General features: G+C 47.9%; 1 protein-coding gene across 1 annotated transcript in view; it reads left to right on the top strand.

Annotated features, from left to right (window-relative positions):
- The first annotated feature begins 5,630 nt into the window (after positions 1-5,630).
- Positions 5,631-20,674, top strand: part of LOC148442427 (kinesin-like protein KIFC3) — a 448,407-nt gene continuing 433,363 nt past the window's right edge. The window contains exon 1 of the mRNA XM_088463959.1: positions 5,631-5,889. Within this exon, the coding sequence (XP_088320085.1) occupies positions 5,785-5,889 (105 nt within the window). The 5' untranslated portion in view covers positions 5,631-5,784. The remainder of the gene's footprint in view (positions 5,890-20,674) is intronic.

Genomic DNA, 20,674 nt, shown 5'->3' on the forward strand with positions numbered 1-20,674 from the left:
GTTAGTAGAGGGAGGGGGGATATACAGGGAGGATGCTGGGTTAGTAGAGGGAGGGGGATATACAGGGAGGATGCTGGGTTAGTAGAGGGAGGGGGATATACAGGGAGGATGCTGGGTTAGTAGAGGGAGGGGGATATACAGGGAGGATGCTGGGTTAGTAGAGGGAGGGGGATATACAGGGAGGATGCTGGGTTAGTAGAGGGAGGGGGATATACAGGGAGGATGCTGGGTTAGTAGAAGGAGGGGGATATACAGGGAGGATGCTGGGTTAGTAGAGGGAGGGGGATATACAGGGAGGATGCTGGGTTAGTAGAGGGAGGGGGATATACAGGGAGGATGCTGGGTTAGTAGAGGGAGGGGGATATACAGGGAGGATGCTGGGTTAGTAGAGGGAGGGGGATATACAGGGAGGATGCTGGGTTAGTAGAGGGAGGGGGATATACAGGGAGGATGCTGGGTTAGTAGAAGGAGGGGGATATACAGGGAGGATGCTGGGTTAGTAGAGGGAGGGGGATATACAGGGAGGATGCTGGGTAAGTAGAGGGAGGGGGATATACAGGGAGGATGCTGGGTTAGTAGAGGGAGGGGGATATACAGGGAGGATGCTGGGTAAGTAGAGGGAGGGGGATATACAGGGAGGATGCTGGGTTAGAGGGAGGGGGATATACAGGGAGGATGCTGGGTTAGTAGAGGGAGGGGGATATACAGGGAGTATGCTGGGTTAGTAGAGGGAGGGGGATATACAGGGAGGATGCTGGGTTAGTAGAGGGAGGGGGATATACAGGGAGGATGCTGGGTTAGTAGAGGGAGGGGGATATAGGGAGGATGCTGGGTTAGTAGAGGGAGAGGGATATACAGGGAGGATGCTGGGTAAGTAGAGGGAGGGGGATATACAGGGAGGATGCTGGGTTAGTAGATGGAGGGGGATATACAGGGAGGATGCTGGGTAAGTAGAGGGAGGGGGATATACAGGGAGGATGCTGGGTTAGTAGAGGGAGAGGGATATACAGGGAGGATGCTGGGTTAGTAGAGGGAGGGGGATATACAGGGAGTATGCTGGGTTGGTAGAGGGAGAGGGATATACAGGGAGGATGCTGGGTTAGTAGAGGGAGGGGGATATACAGGGAGGATGCTGGGTTAGTAGAGGGAGGGGGATATACAGGATGGATGCTGGGTTAGTAGAGGGAGGGGGATATACAGGGAGGATGCTGGGTTAGTAGAGGGAGAGGGATATACAGGGAGGATGCTGGGTTAGTAGATGGAGGGGGATATACAGGGAGGATGCTGGGATAGTAGAGGGAGGGGGATATACAGGGAGGATGCTGGGTTAGTAGAGGGAGGGGGATATACAGGGAGTATGCTGGGTTAGTAGAGGGAGGGGGATATACAGGGAGGATGCTGGGTTAGTAGATGGAGGGGGATATACAGGGAGGATGCTGGGTTAGTAGAGGGAGGGGGATATACAGGGAGGATGCTGGGTTAGTAGAGGGATGGGGATATACAGGGAGGATGCTGGGTTAGTAGAGGGAGGGGGATATACAGGGAGGATGCTGGGTTAGTAGAAGGAGGGGGATATACAGGGAGGATGCTGGGTTAGAGGGAGGGGGATATACAGGGAGGATGCTGGGTTAGTAGAGGGAGGGGGATATACAGGGAGGATGCTGGGTTAGTAGAGGGAGGGGGATATACAGGGAGGATGCTGGGTTAGTAGAGGGAGGGGGATATAGGGAGGATGCTGGGTTAGTAGAGGGAGGGGGATATATAGGGAGGATGCTGGGTTAGTAGAGGGAGGGGGATATACAGGGAGGATGCTGGGTTAGTAGAGGGAGGGGGATATACAGGGAGGATGCTGGGTTAGTAGAGGGAGGGGGATATACAGGGAGGATGCTGGGTTAGTAGAGGGAGGGGGATATACAGGGAGGATGCTGGGTAAGTAGAGGGAGGGGGATATACAGGGAGGATGCTGGGTTAGTAGAGGGAGGGGGATATACAGGGAGGATGCTGGGTTAGTAGAGGGAGGGGGATATACAGGGAGGATGCTGGGTTAGTAGAGGGAGGGGGATATACAGGGAGGATGCTGGGTTAGTAGAGGGAGGGGGATATACAGGGAGGATGCTGGGTTAGTAGATGGAGGGGGATATACAGGGAGGATGCTGGGTTAGTAGAGGGAGGGGGATATACAGGGAGTATGCTGGGTTGGTAGAGGGAGAGGGATATACAGGGAGGATGCTGGGTAAGTAGAGGGAGGGGGATATACAGGGAGGATGCTGGGTTAGTAGATGGAGGGGGATATACAGGGAGGATGCTGGGTTAGTAGAGGGAGGGGGATATACAGGGAAGATGCTGGGTTAGTAGAGGGAGGGGGATATACAGGGAGGATGCTGGGTTAGTAGATGGAGGGGGATATACAGGGAGGATGCTGGGTTAGTAGATGGAGGGGGATATACAGGGAGGATGCTGGGATAGTAGAGGGAGGGGGATATACAGGGAGGATGCTGGGTTAGTAGAGGGAGGGGGATATACAGGGAGGATGCTGGGTTAGTAGAGGGAGGGGGATATACAGGGAGGATGCTGGGATAGTAGAGGGAGGGGGATATACAGGGAGGATGCTGGGTTAGTAGATGGAGGGGGATATACAGGGAGGATGCTGGGTTAGTAGATGGAGGGGGATATACAGGGAGGATGCTGGGTTAGTAGATGGAGGGGGATATACAGGGAGGATGCTGGGTTAGTAGATGGAGGGGGATATACAGGGAGGATGCTGGGTTAGTAGAGGGAGGGGGATATACAGGGAGGATGCTGGGTTAGTAGAGGGAGGGGGATATACAGAGAGTATGCTGGGTTAGTAGAGGGAGGGGGATATACAGGGAGGATGCTGGGTAAGTAGAAGGAGGGGGATATACAGGGAGGATGCTGGGTTAGTAGATGGAGGGGGATATACAGGGAGGATGCTGGGATAGTAGAGGGAGGGGGATATACAGGGAGGATGCTGGGTTAGTAGAGGGAGGGGGATATACAGGGAGGATGCTGGGTTAGTAGAGGGAGGGGGATATACAGGGAGGATGCTGGGTTAGTAGAGGGAGGGGGATATACAGGGAGGATGCTGGGTTAGTAGAGGGAGGGGGATATACAGGGAGGATGCTGGGTTAGTAGATGGAGGGGGATATACAGGGAGGATGCTGGGTTAGTAGAGGGAGGGGGATATACAGGGAGTATGCTGGGTTGGTAGAGGGAGAGGGATATACAGGGAGGATGCTGGGTAAGTAGAGGGAGGGGGATATACAGGGAGGATGCTGGGTTAGTAGATGGAGGGGGATATACAGGGAGGATGCTGGGTTAGTAGAGGGAGGGGGATATACAGGGAAGATGCTGGGTTAGTAGAGGGAGGGGGATATACAGGGAGGATGCTGGGTTAGTAGATGGAGGGGGATATACAGGGAGGATGCTGGGTTAGTAGATGGAGGGGGATATACAGGGAGGATGCTGGGATAGTAGAGGGAGGGGGATATACAGGGAGGATGCTGGGTTAGTAGAGGGAGGGGGATATACAGGGAGGATGCTGGGTTAGTAGAGGGAGGGGGATATACAGGGAGGATGCTGGGATAGTAGAGGGAGGGGGATATACAGGGAGGATGCTGGGATAGTAGAGGGAGGGGGATATACAGGGAGGATGCTGGGTTAGTAGATGGAGGGGGATATACAGGGAGGATGCTGGGTTAGTAGATGGAGGGGGATATACAGGGAGGATGCTGGGTTAGTAGATGGAGGGGGATATACAGGGAGGATGCTGGGTTAGTAGAGGGAGGGGGATATACAGGGAGGATGCTGGGTTAGTAGAGGGAGGGGGATATACAGGGAGGATGCTGGGTTAGTAGAGGGAGGGGGATATACAGGGAGGATGCTGGGTTAGTAGAGGGAGGGGGATATACAGGGAGGATGCTGGGTTAGTAGATGGAGGGGGATATACAGGGAGGATGCTGGGTTAGTAGATGGAGGGGGATATACAGGGAGGATGCTGGGATAGTAGAGGGAGGGGGATATACAGGGAGGATGCTGGGTTAGTAGATGGAGGGGGATATACAGGGAGGATGCTGGGTTAGTAGAGGGAGGGGGATATACAGGGAGGATGCTGGGTTGGTAGAGGGAGGGGGATATACAGGGAGGATGCTGGGATAGTAGAGGGAGGGGGATATACAGGGAGGATGCTGGGTTAGTAGAGGGAGGGGGATATACAGGGAGGATGCTGGGTTAGTAGATGGAGGGGGATATACAGGGAGGATGCTGGGTTAGTAGAGGGAGGGGGATATACAGGGAGGATGCTGGGATAGTAGAGGGAGGGGGATATACAGGGAGGATGCTGGGTTAGTAGAGGGAGGGGGATATATAGGGAGGATGCTGGGTTAGTAGAGGGAGGGGGATATACAGGGAGGATGCTGGGTTAGTAGAGGGAGGGGGATATACAGGGAGGATGCTGGGTTAGTAGAGGGAGGGGGATATACAGGGAGGATGCTGGGTTAGTAGAGGGAGGGGGATATACAGGGAGGATGCTGGGTTAGTAGAGGGAGGGGGATATACAGGGAGGATGCTGGGTTAGTAGAGGGAGGGGGATATACAGGGAGGATGCTGGGTTAGTAGAGGGAGGGGGATATACAGGGAGGATGCTGGGTTAGTAGAGGGAGGGGGATATACAGGGAGGGTGCTGTTTTAGTAGTGGGAGGGGGATATACATGGAGGATGCTGGGTTGGTAGAGGGAGGGGGATATACAGGGAGGATGCTGGGTTAGTAGAGGGAGGGGGATATACAGGGAGGATGCTGGGTTAGTAGAGGGAGGGGGATATACATGGAGGATGCTGCGTTAGTAGAGGGAGGGGGATATAGGGAGGATGCTGGGTTAGTAGAGGGAGGGGGATATACAGGGAGGATGCTGGGTTAGTAGAGGGAGGGGGATATACAGGGAGGATGCTGTTTTAGTAGAGGGAGGGGGATATACAGGGAGGATGCTGGGTTGGTAGAGGGAGGGGGATATACAGGGAGGATGCTGGGTTAGTAGAGGGAGGGGGATATACAGGGAGGATGCTGGGTTAGTAGAGGGAGGGGGATATACAGGGAGGATGCTGGGTTAGTAGAGGGAGGGGGATATACAGGGAGGATGCTGGGTTAGTAGATGGAGGGGGATATACAGGGAGGATGCTGGGTTAGTAGAGGGAGGGGGATATACAGGGAGGATGCTGGGTAAGTAGAGGGAGGGGGATATACAGGGAGGATGCTGGGTAAGTAGAAGGAGGGGGATATACAGGGAGGATGCTGGGTTAGTAGATGGAGGGGGATATAGGGAGGATGCTGGGTTAGTAGAGGGAGGGGGATATACAGGGAGGATGCTGGGTTAGTAGAGGGAGGGGGATATATAGGGAGGATGCTGGGTTAGTAGAGGGAGGGGGATATACAGGGAGGATGCTGGGTTAGTAGAGGGAGGGGGATATACAGGGAGGATGCTGGGTTAGTAGAGGGAGGGGGATATACAGGGAGGATGCTGGGTTAGTAGATGGAGGGCTCCCCGGCTGATAGACACAATGTCTGTAATGCAGCAGTAGAGGGGTCTGGTTACCCCCATTAGTGAGGACGCCCCCACTGTGGAGCTGATATAGTATTATCTGTCTCCTCTCCGTGTTCTGGCTGCAGCAGTTTTCCTGCTCGGTGTGTGAGATTCTCATTCTTGCTCTGTTATTACTTCTGTATCACAGCTAATTGTAACGCTCCCCTGGAGGAGGACTACTACTGCCAGCATGTACGCCTTCTACTCCCTGTTGGTCTACATTATCTACACATTTTTCAGGAGGCTGCCGGCACCAGATCGAGAAGAGAGACCCCCAGAACACAGCTCTGAGCAGGTAGGTCCATAGGTGTGATGCATAAATCTACGTAACCATACATATATACTGTATATTATTTATATATAACCATACATATATACTGTATATTATTTATATATAACATAACATATATACTGTATATTATTTATATATAACATAACATATATACTGTATATTGCATTGCTGAGATACTGGAGGGAGAACACATAGAAGCTGATTACAACAGGACAACGACTGACGAGTTTATCTTACGCTCGGCCCACACTGTCAGGTATAGTGTCTGTCAGACCTACAGACAAGTTATGTGACAGCCTGTCAGACCTACAGACACGCTATGTGACAGCCTGTCAGACCTACAGACACGTTATGTGACAGCCTGTCAGACCTACAGACACGTTATGTGACAGCCTGTCAGACCTACAGACACGTTATGTGACAGCCTGTCAGACCTACAGACACGCTATGTGACAGCCTGTCAGACCTACAGACACGCTATGTGACAGCCTGTCAGACCTACAGACACGCAATGTGACAGGCTGTCAGACCTACAGACACGCTATGTGACAGCCTGTCAGACCTACAGACACGTTATGTGACAGCCTGTCAGACCTACAGACACGCTATGTGACAGCCTGTCAGACCTACAGACACGCAATGTGACAGGCTGTCAGACCTACAGACACGCTATGTGACAGCCTGTCAGACCTACAGACACGCTATGTGACAGCCTGTCAGACCTACAGACATGCTATGTGACAGCCTGTCAGACCTACAGACACGTTATGTGACAGCCTGTCAGACCTACAGACACGCTATGTGACAGCCTGTCAGACCTACAGACACGTTATGTGACAGCCTGTCAGACCTACAGACACGCTATGTGACAGCCTGTCAGACCTACAGACACGTTATGTGACAGCCTGTCAGACCTACAGACACGCTATGTGACAGCCTGTCAGACCTACAGACACGTTATGTGACAGCCTGTCAGACCTACAGACACGCTATGTGACAGCCTGTCAGACCTACAGACACGCTATGTGACAGCCTGTCAGACCTACAGACACGCTATGTGACAGCCTGTCAGACCTACAGACACGTTATGTGACAGCCTGTCAGACCTACAGACACGCTATGTGACAGCCTGTCAGACCTACAGACACGCTATGTGACAGCCTGTCAGACCTACAGACACGCTATGCGACAGCCTGTCAGACCTACAGACACTCTATGTGACAGCCTGTCAGACCTACAGACACGTTATGTGACAGCCTGTCAGACCTACAGACACGTTATGTGACAGCCTGTCAGACCTACAGACACGTTATGTGACAGCCTGTCAGACCTACAGACACGTTATGTGACAGCCTGTCAGACCTACGGACACGTTATGTGACAGCCTGTCAGACCTACAGACACGTTATGTGACAGCCTGTCAGACCTACAGACACGCTATGTGACAGCCTGTCAGACCTACAGACACGTTATGTGACAGCCTGTCAGACCTACAGACACGTTATGTGACAGCCTGTCAGACCTACAGACACGTTATGTGACAGCCTGTCAGACCTGCAGACACGTATGTGACAGCCTGTCAGACCTACAGACACGCTATGTGACAGCCTGTCAGACCTACCGACACGCTATGTGACAGCCTGTCAGACCTACAGACACGCTATGTGACAGCCTGTCAGACCTACAGACACGTTATGTGACAACCTGTCAGACCTACAGACACGTTATGTGACAGCCTGTCAGACCTACAGACACGTTACGTAACAGCCTGTCAGACCTACAGACACATTACGTAACAGCCTGTCAGACCTACGGACACGTTACGTGACAGCCTGTCAGACCTACGGACACGTTATGTGACAGCCTGTCAGACCTACAGACACGTTATGTGACAGCCTGTCAGACCTACAGACACGCTATGTGACAGCCTGTCAGACCTACAGACACGTTATGTGACAGCCTGTCAGACCTACAGACACGTTATGTGACAGCCTGTCAGACCTACAGACACGTTATGTGACAGCCTGTCAGACCTACAGACACGTTACGTAACAGCCTGTCAGACCTATGGACACGTTACGTGACAGCCTGTCAGACCTACAGACACGTTACGTGACAGCCTGTCAGACCTACAGACACCATCTTGCACATTTGGAAGGTGCCAGTTTGGCCCTAAACTCGCAATTGTAATATGGTGCAAGTTTAAAGGTCCGGGTTTGACTGGTGTGCTAGTTAGCTAGTTAGCTAGTTAGTTAGCTAGTTAAACTGTCGGTAAACTCTCAGCATGTGATGCGACTTTCATTACAAGGTGAAAGTTACACAGAGGACGTCACAGATCAGTGTGTGCAATAAACTAGTAAAATGTTTAAAAAAAATTTAAATAATAATAATTACGTGGACCCTCCCTCCCTAAAAGCAGAACCAGCATTGGGCTTTTTTTGAGGTGATTCTTGTTGTGAAAATACAGGGTGGAAAAAGACATAGAGGTCCCCCGTATTTTCAGCAACCAGAACCAGGCTCTGGGCGGTGGGTGCCGGATTTATTGTGTGAAAAAAAATAGATAAAATAATAGTGTCTTTTACAGGAGAACTAGAGGTACCAGCAAGCCTCCCCCGAATGCTGGTACTTGGAGAACCACAAATACCAGCATGTGGGGTATTAAGGGCCTACTTGTACCTCTAGTTCACCTGCAAAATGAAAATTTCAAAAACAGGACACACACACACCAAAGATTTCAATTTTTTATTACACATACAATACACACACCTGCACTCACACTCACCTGCACTCACACTCACCTGCACTCACACTCACCTGAACTTCCTCACCTGCATTCCTCACCTGCACTCACACTCACCTCCACTCACACTCACCTGAACTTCCTCACCTGCATTCCTCACCTGCACTCACACTCACCTGCACTTCCTCACCTGCACTCACACTTACCTGCACTTCCACTCACACCCACTTGCACTCACACTCACCTGCACTCACACTACATACTTACCTTGTCCATGGCGCCGGTCTGTTCCCTTCACCAATAGAATCTAGATTGGGACCTGTTCAAAAAAACCACTCACCTACCACTTGGTTCCAGGCCTCTGTGTTCCATGTAGGGATCTTTGGTCTTCTTAAAATAATAAAAGCAGATCAACTGTGATAGTTTGCTAATCCATTGCGATGACAATGCAATCTCAGCAGGGCGTTCAACAGAAATCACGGGACACACATTTTTTTGGGGCTCCCCCCCATCCCCAGGTGAAGCAGAAGGTGACAGGGTAAGGGTGAGAGGCAGTGGGTGAAGGGTAGGGTTTAAGTGAGGGCTTTGTAGGAGGGGGTAGAGAGAGAGAGATCTGACTTAACCTTACACCTCACTCCTATGTACAGCATCTTCCCCGGCCGACGCAGTGGCAGAGAGTTATAGCTGGGTTTGCTCTGAGCCCCTCCGGGGCCCCTAGAATCTCAGGGTCCGGTAAGGTTGTGCCCCTAGCCCCCCCCTGTCACCAGCCTGAATCTCAGCACAACATAAGGACGCCCCCCGTCCTTACACACATCCGTAAACTTAGCAAGACTGCAAAACAATACAATCGAGCACCATCACAGCCTCACACACACTTACACAGGCTCTGACCTTACTCAGGAATTACTAACCTCATCACACGCAGTGATTACACAAGACTGAGACACCATCAGTAACATGGAGTACCATCACAGCCTCACACACACTTACACAGGCTCTGACCTTACTCAGGAATTACTAACCTCATCACACACAGTAATTACACAAGACTGAGATACCATCAGTAACATGGAGTACCATCACAGCCTCACACACACTTACACAGGCTCTGACCTTTCTCAGGAATCACTAACCTCATCACACGCAGTGATTACACAAGACTGAGAAACCATCAGTAACATGGAGTACCATCACATCCTCACACACACTTACACAGGCTCTGACCTTACTCAGGAATCACCAACCTCATCACACGCAGTGATTACACAAGACTGAGATACCATCAGTAACATGGAGTACCATCACATCCTCACACACACTTACACAGGCTCTGACCTTACTCAGGAATTACTAACCTCATCACACACAGTAATTACACAAGACTGAGATACCATCAGTAACATGGAGTACCATCACATCCTCACACACACTTACACAGGCTCTGACCTTACTCAGGGATTACTAACCTCATCACACACAGTGATTACACAAGACTGAGACACCATCAGTAACATGGAGTACCATCGTAGCCTCACGCACACTTACACAGGCTCTGACCTTACTCAGGAATTACTAACCTCATCACATGCAGTGATTACACAAGACTGAGAGACCATCAGTAACATGGAGTACCATCACAGCCTCACACACACTTACACAGGCTCTGACCCTACTCAGGAATTACTAACCTCATCACACACAGTGACTACACAATACTGAGAGACCATCAGTAACATGGAGTACCATCACATCCTCACACACACTTACACAGGCTCTGACCTTACTCAGGAATTACTAACCTCATCACACACAGTGACTACACAAGACTGAGATACCATCAGTAACATGGAGTACCATCACAGTCTCACACACACTTACACAGGCTCTGACCTTACTCAGGAATTACTAACCTCATCACAAACAGTGATTACACAAGACTGAGATACCATCAGTAACATGGAGTACCATCACAGTCTCACACACACTTACACAGGCTCTGACCTTACTCAGGAATTACTAACCTCATCACACACAGTGATTACACAAGACTGAGAGACCATCAGTAACATGGAGTACCATCACATCCTCACACACACTTACACAGGCTCTGACCTTACTCAGGAATTACTAACCTCATCACAAACAGTGATTACACAAGACTGAGACACCATCAGTAACATGGAGTACACTCACATCCTCACACACACTTACACAGGCTCTGACCTTACTCAGGAATTACTAACCTCATCACACACAGTGATTACACAAGACTGAGAAACCATCAGTAACATGGAGTACCATCACAGCCTCACACACACTTACACAAGCTCTGACCTTACTCAGGAATTACTAACCTCATCCTACGCAGTGATTACACAAGACTGAGATACCATCAGTAACATGGAGTACCATCACATCCTCACACACACTTACACAGGCTCTGACCTTACTCTGGAATTACTAACCTCATCACACACAGTGATTACACAAGACTGAGATACCATCAGTAACATGGAGTACCATCACAGCCTCACACACACTTACACAGGCTCTGACCTTACTCAGGAATTACTAACCTCATCACACACAGTGATTACACAAGACTGAGATACCATCAGTAACATGGAGTACCATCACATCCTCACACACACTTACACAGGCTCTGACCTTACTCTGGAATTACTAACCTCATCACACACAGTGATTACACAAGACTGAGAGACCATCAGTAACATGGAGTACCATCACATCCTCACATACACTTACACAGGCTCTGACAATACTCAGGAATTACTAACCTCATCACACACAGTGATTACACAAGACTGAGACACCATCAGTAACCTGGAGTACCATCACAGCCTCACACACACTTACACAGGCTCTGACCTTACTCAGGAATTACTAACCTCATCACACGCAGTGATTACACAAGACTGAGAAACCATCAGTAACATGGAGTACCATCACAGCCTCACACACACTTACACCGGTTCTGACCTTACTCAGGAATTACTAACCTCATCACACACAGTGATTACACAAGACTGAGACACCATCAGTAACATGGAGTACCATCACATCCTCACACACACTTACACAGGCTCTGACCTTACTCAGGAATTACTAACCTCATCACACGCAGTGATTACACAAGACTGAGAAACCATCAGTAACATGGAGTACCATCATAGCCTCACACACACTTGCACAGGCTCTGACCTTACTCAGGAATTACTAACCTCATCACACACAGTGACTACACAAGACTGAGAGACCATCAGTAACATGGAGTACCATCACAGCCTCACACACACTTACACAGGCTCTGACCTTACTCAGGAATTACTAACCTCATCACACGCAGTGATTACACAATACTGAGATGCCATCAGTAACATGGAGTACCATCATAGCCTCACACACACTTGCACAGGCTCTGACCTTACTCAGGAATTACTAACCTCCTCACACACAGTGATTACACAAGACTGAGAGACCATCAGTAACATGGAGTACCATCACAGCCTCACACACACTTACACAGGCTCTGACAATACTCAGGAATTACTAACCTCATCACACACAGTGATTACACAAGACTGAGATACCATCAGTAACATGGAGTACCATCACATCCTCACACACACTTACACAGGCTCTGACCTTACTCAGGAATTACTAACCTCATCACACACAGTGATTACACAAGACTGAGACACCATCAGTAACATGGAGTACCATCACAGCCTCACACACACTTACACAGGCTCTGACCTTACTCAGGAATTACTAACCTCATCACACACAGTGATTACACAAGACTGAGAAACCATCAGTAACATGGAGTACCATCACAGCCTCACACACACTTACACAGGCTCTGACCTTACTCAGGAATTACTAACCTCATCACACACAGTGATTACACAAGACTGAGATACCATCAGTAACATGGAGTACCATCACAGCCTCACACACACTTACACAGGCTCTGACCTTACTCAGGAATTACTAACCTCATCACAGACAGTGATTACACAAGACTGAGATACCATCAGTAACATGGAGTACCATCACAGCCTCACACACACTTACACAGGCTCTGACCTTACTCAGGAATTACTAACCTCATCACACACAGTGATTACACAAGACTGAGAAACCATCAGTAACATGGAGTACCATCACATCCTCACACACACTTACACAGGCTCTGACCTTACTGAGGAATTACTAACCTCATCACACACAGTGATTACACAAGACTTGAGACACCATCAGTAACATGGAGTACCATCACAGCCTCACACACACTTACACAGGCTCTGACCTTACTCAGGAATTACTAACCTCATCACATACAGTGACTACACAAGACTGAGACACCATCAGTAACATGGAGTACTATCACAGCCTCACACACACTTACACAGGCTCTGACCTTACTCAGGAATTACTAACCTCATCACACACAGTGACTACACAAGACTGAGATACCATCAGTAACATGGAGTACCATCACAGCGTCACACACACTTACACAGGCTCTGACCTTACTCTGGAATTACTAACCTCATCACACGCAGTGATTACACAAGACTGAGAAACCATCAGTATCATGGAGTACCATCACATCCTCACACACACTTACACAGGCTCTGACCTTACTCAGGAATCACTAACATCATCACACGCAGTGATTACACAAGACTGAGAAACCATCAGTAACATGGAGTACCATCACATCCTCACACACACTTACACAGGCTCTGACCTTACTCAAGAATTACTAACCTCATCACACACAGTGATTACACAAGACTGAGATACCATCAGTAACATGGAGTACCATCACAGCCTCACACACACTTACACAGGCTCTGACCTTACTCAGGAATTACTAACCTCATCACACACAGTGACTACACAAGACTGAGATACCATCAGTAACATGGAGTACCATCACAGCCTCACACACACTTACACAGGCTCTGACCTTACTCAAGAATTACTAACCTCATCACACACAGTGATTACACAAGACTGAGAAAACATCAGTAACATGGAGTACCATCACAGCCTCACACACACTTACACAGGCTCTAACCTTACTCAGAAATTACTAACCTCATCACACGCAGTGACTACACAAGACTGAGATACCATCAGTAACATGGAGTACCATCACATCCTCACACACACTTACACAGGCTCTGACCTTACTCAGGAATCACTAACCTCATGACACACAGTGATTACACAAGACTGAGATACCATCAGTAACCTGGAGTACCATCACAGCCTCACACACACTTACACAGGCTCTGACCTTACTGAGGAATTACTAACCTCATCACACGCAGTGATTACACAAGACTGAGATACCATCAGTAACATGGAGTACCATCACATCCTCACACACACTTACACAGACTCTAACCTTACTCAGGAATTACTAACCTCATCACACACAGTGATTACACAAGACTGAGATACCATCAGTAACATGGAGTACCATCACATCCTCACACACACTTACACAGACTCTAACCTTACTCAGGAATTACTAACCTCATCACACACAGTGATTACACAAGACTGAGATACCATCAGTAACATGGAGTACCATCACATCCTCACACACACTTACACAGACTCTGACCTTACTCAGGAATTACTAACCTCATCACACACAGTGACTACACAAGACTGAGACACCATCAGTAACATGGAGTACCATCACAGCATCACACACACTTACACAGGCTCTGACCTTACTCAGGAATTACTAACCTCATCACACACAGTGATTACACAAGACTGAGAAAACATCAGTAACATGGAGTACCATCACATCCTCACACACACTTACACAGGCTCTGACCTTACTCAGGAATTACTAACCTCATCACACACAGTGATTACACAAGACTGAGAAAACATCAGTAACATGGAGTACCATCACATCCTCACACACACTTACACAGGCTCTAACCTTACTCAGAAATTACTAACCTCATCACACACAGTGAGTACACAAGACTGAGATACCATCAGTAACATGGAGTACCATCACAGCCTCACACACACTTACACAGGCTCTGACCTTACTCAGGAATTACTAACCTCATCACACACAGTGATTACACAAGACTGAGAGACCATCAGTAACATGGAGTACCATCACATCCTCACACACACTTACACAGGCTCTGACCTTACTGAGGAATTACTAACCTCATCACACACAGTGATTACACAAGACTGAGAAACCATCAGTAACATGGAGTACCATCACAGCCTCACACACACTTACACAGGCTCTGACCTTACTCAGGAATTACTAACCTCATCACACACAGTGAGTACACAAGACTGAGATACCATCAGTAACATGGAGTACCATCACAGCCTCACACACACTTACACAGGCTCTGACCTTACTCAGGAATTACTAACCTCATCACACAGTGATTACACAAGACTGAGAAACCATCAGTAACATGGAGTACCATCACAGCCTCACACACACTTACACAGGCTCTGACCTTACTCAGGAATTACTAACCTCATCACACACAGTGACTACACAAGACTGAGATACCATCAGTAACATGGAGTACCATCACAGCCTCACACACACTTACACAGGCTCTGACCTTACTCAGGAATTACTAACCTCATCACACACAGTGAGTACACAAGACTGAGATACCATCAGTAACATTAAGTACCATCAGAGCCTCACACACACTTACACAGGCTCTGACCTTACTCAGGAATCACTAACCTCATCACACACAGTGACTACACAAGACTGAGACACCATCAGTAACATGGAGTACCATCACAGCCTCACACACACTTACACAGGCTCTGACCTTACTCAGGAATTACTAACCTCATCACACACAGTGACTACACAAGACTGAGACACCATCAGTAACCTGGAGTACCATCACATCCTCACATACACTTACACAGGCTCTGACCTTACTCAGGAATTACTAACCTCATCACACGCAGTGATTACACAATACTGAGATGCCATCAGTAACATGGAGTACCATCACAGCCTCACACACACTTACACAGCTCTGACCTTACTCAGGAATTACTAACCTCATCACACACAGTGACTACACAAGACTGAGATACCATCAGTAACATGGAGTACTATCACATCCTCACACACACTTACACAGGCTCTGACCTTACTCAGGAATTACTAACCTCATCACACACAGTGAGTACACAAGACTGAGATACCATCAGTAACATTAAGTACCATCAGAGCCTCACACACACTTACACAGGCTCTGACCTTACTCAGGAATCACTAACCTCATCACACACAGTGACTACACAAGACTGAGACACCATCAGTAACATGGAGTACCATCACAGCCTCACACACACTTACACAGGCTCTGACCTTACTCAGGAATTACTAACCTCATCACACACAGTGACTACACAAGACTGAGACACCATCAGTAACCTGGAGTACCATCACATCCTCACATACACTTACACAGGCTCTGACCTTACTCAGGAATTACTAACCTCATCACACGCAGTGATTACACAATACTGAGATGCCATCAGTAACATGGAGTACCATCACAGCCTCACACACACTTACACAGCTCTGACCTTACTCAGGAATTACTAACCTCATCACACACAGTGACTACACAAGACTGAGATACCATCAGTAACATGGAGTACTATCACATCCTCACACACACTTACACAGGCTCTGACCTTACTCAGGAATTACTAACCTCATCACACACAGTGACTACACAAGACTGAGATACCATCAGTAACATGGAGTACTATCACATCCTCACACACACTTACACAGGCTCTGACCTTACTCAGGAATTACTAACCTCATCACACACAGTGACTACACAAGACTGAGATACCATCAGTAACATGGAGTACCATCACAGCCTCACACACACTTACACAGGCTCTGACCTTACTCAGGAATTACTAACCTCATCACACACAGTGACTACACAAGACTGAGATACCATCAGTAACATGGAGTACCATCACAGCCTCACACACACTTACACAGGCTCTGACCGTACTCAGGAATTACTAACCTCATCACACACAGTGATTACACAAGACTGCGAGACCATCAGTAACATAGAGGACCATCACAGCCTCACACACACACACACAGGCTCTGACCTTACTCAGGAATTACTAACCTCATCACAAGCAGTGATTACACAAGACTGAGAAACCAACAGTAACATGGAGTACCATCACATCATCACACACACTTACACAGGCTCTGACCTTACTGAGGAATTACTAACCTCATCACACGCAGTGATTACACAAGACTGAGACACCATCAGTAACATGGAGTACCATCACATCCTCACACACACTTACACAGGCTCTGACCTTACTCAGGAATTACTATCCTCATCACACGCAGTGATTACACAAGACTGAGATACCATCAGTAACATGGAGTACCATCACAGCCTCACACACACTTACACAGGCTCTGACCTTACTCAGGAATTACTAACCTCATCACACAGTGATTACACAAGACGGAGAGACCCTCAGTAACATGGAGTACCATCACATCCTCACACACACTTACACAGGCTCTGACCTTACTCAGGAATTACTAACCTCATCACACAGTGATTACACAAGACGGAGAGACCCTCAGTAACATGGAGTACCATCACATCCTCACACACACTTACACAGGCTCTGACCTTACTCAGGAATTACTAACCTCATCACACAGTGATTACACAAGACTGAGAGACCATCAGTAACATAGAGTACCATCACAGTCTCTCACACACTTACACAGGCTCTGACCTTACTCAGGAATTACTAACCTCATCACACACAGTGATTACACAAGACTGAGAGACCATCAGTAACATAGAGTACCATCACAGTCTCTCACACACTTACACAGGCTCTGACCTTACTCAGGAATTACTAACCTCATCACACACAGTGATTACACAAGACTGAGACACCATCAGTAACATGGAGTACCATCACAGCCTCACACACACTTACACAGGCTCTGACCTTACTCAGGAATTACTAACCTCATCACACACAGTGATTACACAAGACTGAGAGACCATCAGTAACATGGAGTACCATCAGAGCCTCACACACACTTACACAGGCTCTGACCTTACTCAGGAATTACTAACCTCATCACACACAGTGATTACACAAGACTGAGATACCATCAGTAACATGGAGTACCATCACATCCTCACACACACTTACACAGGCTCTGACTTTACTCAGGAATTACTAACCTCATCACACACAGTGATTACACAAGACTGAGATACCATCAGTAACATGGAGTACCATCACAGCCTCACACACACTTGCACAGGCGCTAACCTTACTCAGGAATTACTAACCTCATCACAGGCAGTGATTACACAAGACTGAGATACTATCAGTAACATGGAGTACCATCACAGCCTCACATACACTTACACAGGCTCTGACCTTACTCAGGAATTACTAACCTCATCACACGCAGTGACTACACAAGACTGAGATACCATCAGTAACATGGAGTACCATCACAGCCTCACACACACTTACACAGGCTCTGACCTTACTCAGGAATTACTAACCTCATCACACGCAGTGACTACACAAGACTGAGATACCATCAGTAACATGGAGTACCATCACAGCCTCACACACACTTACACAGGCTCTGACCTTACTCAGGAATTACTAACCTCATCACACGCAGTGACTACACAAGACTGAGATACCATCAGTAACATGGAGTACCATCACAGCCTCACACACACTTACACAGGCTCTGACCTTACTCAGGAATTACTAACCTCATCACACACAGTGATTACACAAGACTGAGAAACCATCAGTAACATGGAGTACCATCACATCCTCACACACACTTACACAGGCTCTGACCTTACTCAGGAATTACTAACCTCATCACACGCAGTGACTACACAAGACTGAGATACCATCAGTAACATGGAGTACCATCACAGCCTCACACACACTTACACAGGCTCTGACCTTACTCAGGAATTACTAACCTCATCACACACAGTGATTACACAAGACTGAGAAACCATCAGTAACATGGAGTACCATCACAGCCTCACACACACTTACACAGGCTCTGACCTTACTCAGGAATTACTAACCTCATCACACGCAGTGACTACACAAGACTGAGATACCATCAGTAACATGGAGTACCATCACAGCCTCACACACACTTGCACAGGCGCTAACCTTACTCAGGAATTACTAACCTCATCACACGCAGTGACTACACAAGACTGAGATACCATCAGTAACATGGAGTACCATCACAGCCTCACACACACTTACACAGGCTCTGACCTTACTCAGGAATTACTAACCTCATCACACACAGTGATTACACAAGACTGAGAAACCATCAGTAACATGGAGTACCATCACAGCCTCACACACACTTACACAGGCTCTGACCTTACTCAGGAATTACTAACCTCATCACACGCAGTGATTACACAAGACTGAGACACCATCAGTAACATGGAGTACCATCACATCCTCACACACACTTACACAGGCTCTGACCTTACTCAGGAATTACTAACCTCATCACACACAGTGACTACACAAGACTGAGACACCATCAGTAACATGGAGTACCATCACAGCCTCACACACACTTACACAGGCTCTGACCTTACTCAGGAATTACTAACCTCATCACACACAGTGACTACACAAGACTGAGATACCATCAGTAACATGGAGTACCATCACAGCCTCACACACACTTACACCGGCTCTGCCCTTACTCAGGAATTACTAACCTCATCACACGCAGTGATTACACAAGACTGAGATACCATCAGTAACATGGAGTACCATCACAGCCTCACACACACTTACACAGGCTCTGACCTTACTCAGGAATTACTAACCTCATCACACACAGTGACTACACAAGACTGATAGACCATCAGTTACCTGGAGTACCATCACATCCTCACACACTTACACAGGCTCTGACCTTACTCAGGAATTACTAACCTCATCACACACAGTGTTTACACAAGACTGAGAAACCATAAGTAACATGTAGTACCATCACAGCCTCACACACACTTACACAGGCTCTGACCTTACTCAGGAATTACTAACCTCATCACACACAGTGACTACACAAGACTGAGATACCATCAGTAACATGGAGTACCATCACAGCCTCACACACACTTACACAGGCTCTGACCTTACTCAGGAATTACTAACCTCATCACACACAGTGATTACACAAGACTGAGAGACCATCAGTAACATGGAGTACCATCACATCCTCACACACACTTACACAGGCTCTGACCTTACTCAGGAATCACTAACCTCATCACACACAGTGATTACACAAGACTGAGAAAACATCAGTAACATGGAGTACCATCGTAGCCTCACGCACACTTACACAGGCTCTGACCTTACTCAGGAATTACTAACCTCATCACACACAGTGATTACTCAATACTGAGAGACCATCAGTAACATGGAGTACCATCACATCCTCACACACACTTACACAGGCTCTGACCTTACTCAGGAATTACTAACCTCATCACACACAGTGATTACTCAATACTGAGAGACCATCAGTAACATGGAGTACCATCACATCCTCACACACACTTACACAGGCTCTGACCTTACTCAGGAATTACTAACCTCATCACACACAGTGATTACACAAGACTGAGAAACCATCAGTAACATGGAGTACCATCACAGCCACACACACACTTACACAGGCTCTGACCTTACTCAGGAATTACTAACCTCATCACACACAGTGATTACACAAGACTGAGAAACCATCAGTAACATGGAGTACCATCACAGCCTCACACACACTTACACAGGCTCTGACCTTACTCAGGAATTACTAACATCACACACAGTGATTACACAAGACTGAGATACCATCAGTGACATGGA

The sequence above is a fragment of the Taudactylus pleione genome, unplaced genomic scaffold (genome assembly GCF_031769625.1).
Source record: "Taudactylus pleione unplaced genomic scaffold, aTauple2 ptg001525l, whole genome shotgun sequence".
Lineage (NCBI taxonomy): Eukaryota > Metazoa > Chordata > Amphibia > Anura > Myobatrachidae > Taudactylus > Taudactylus pleione.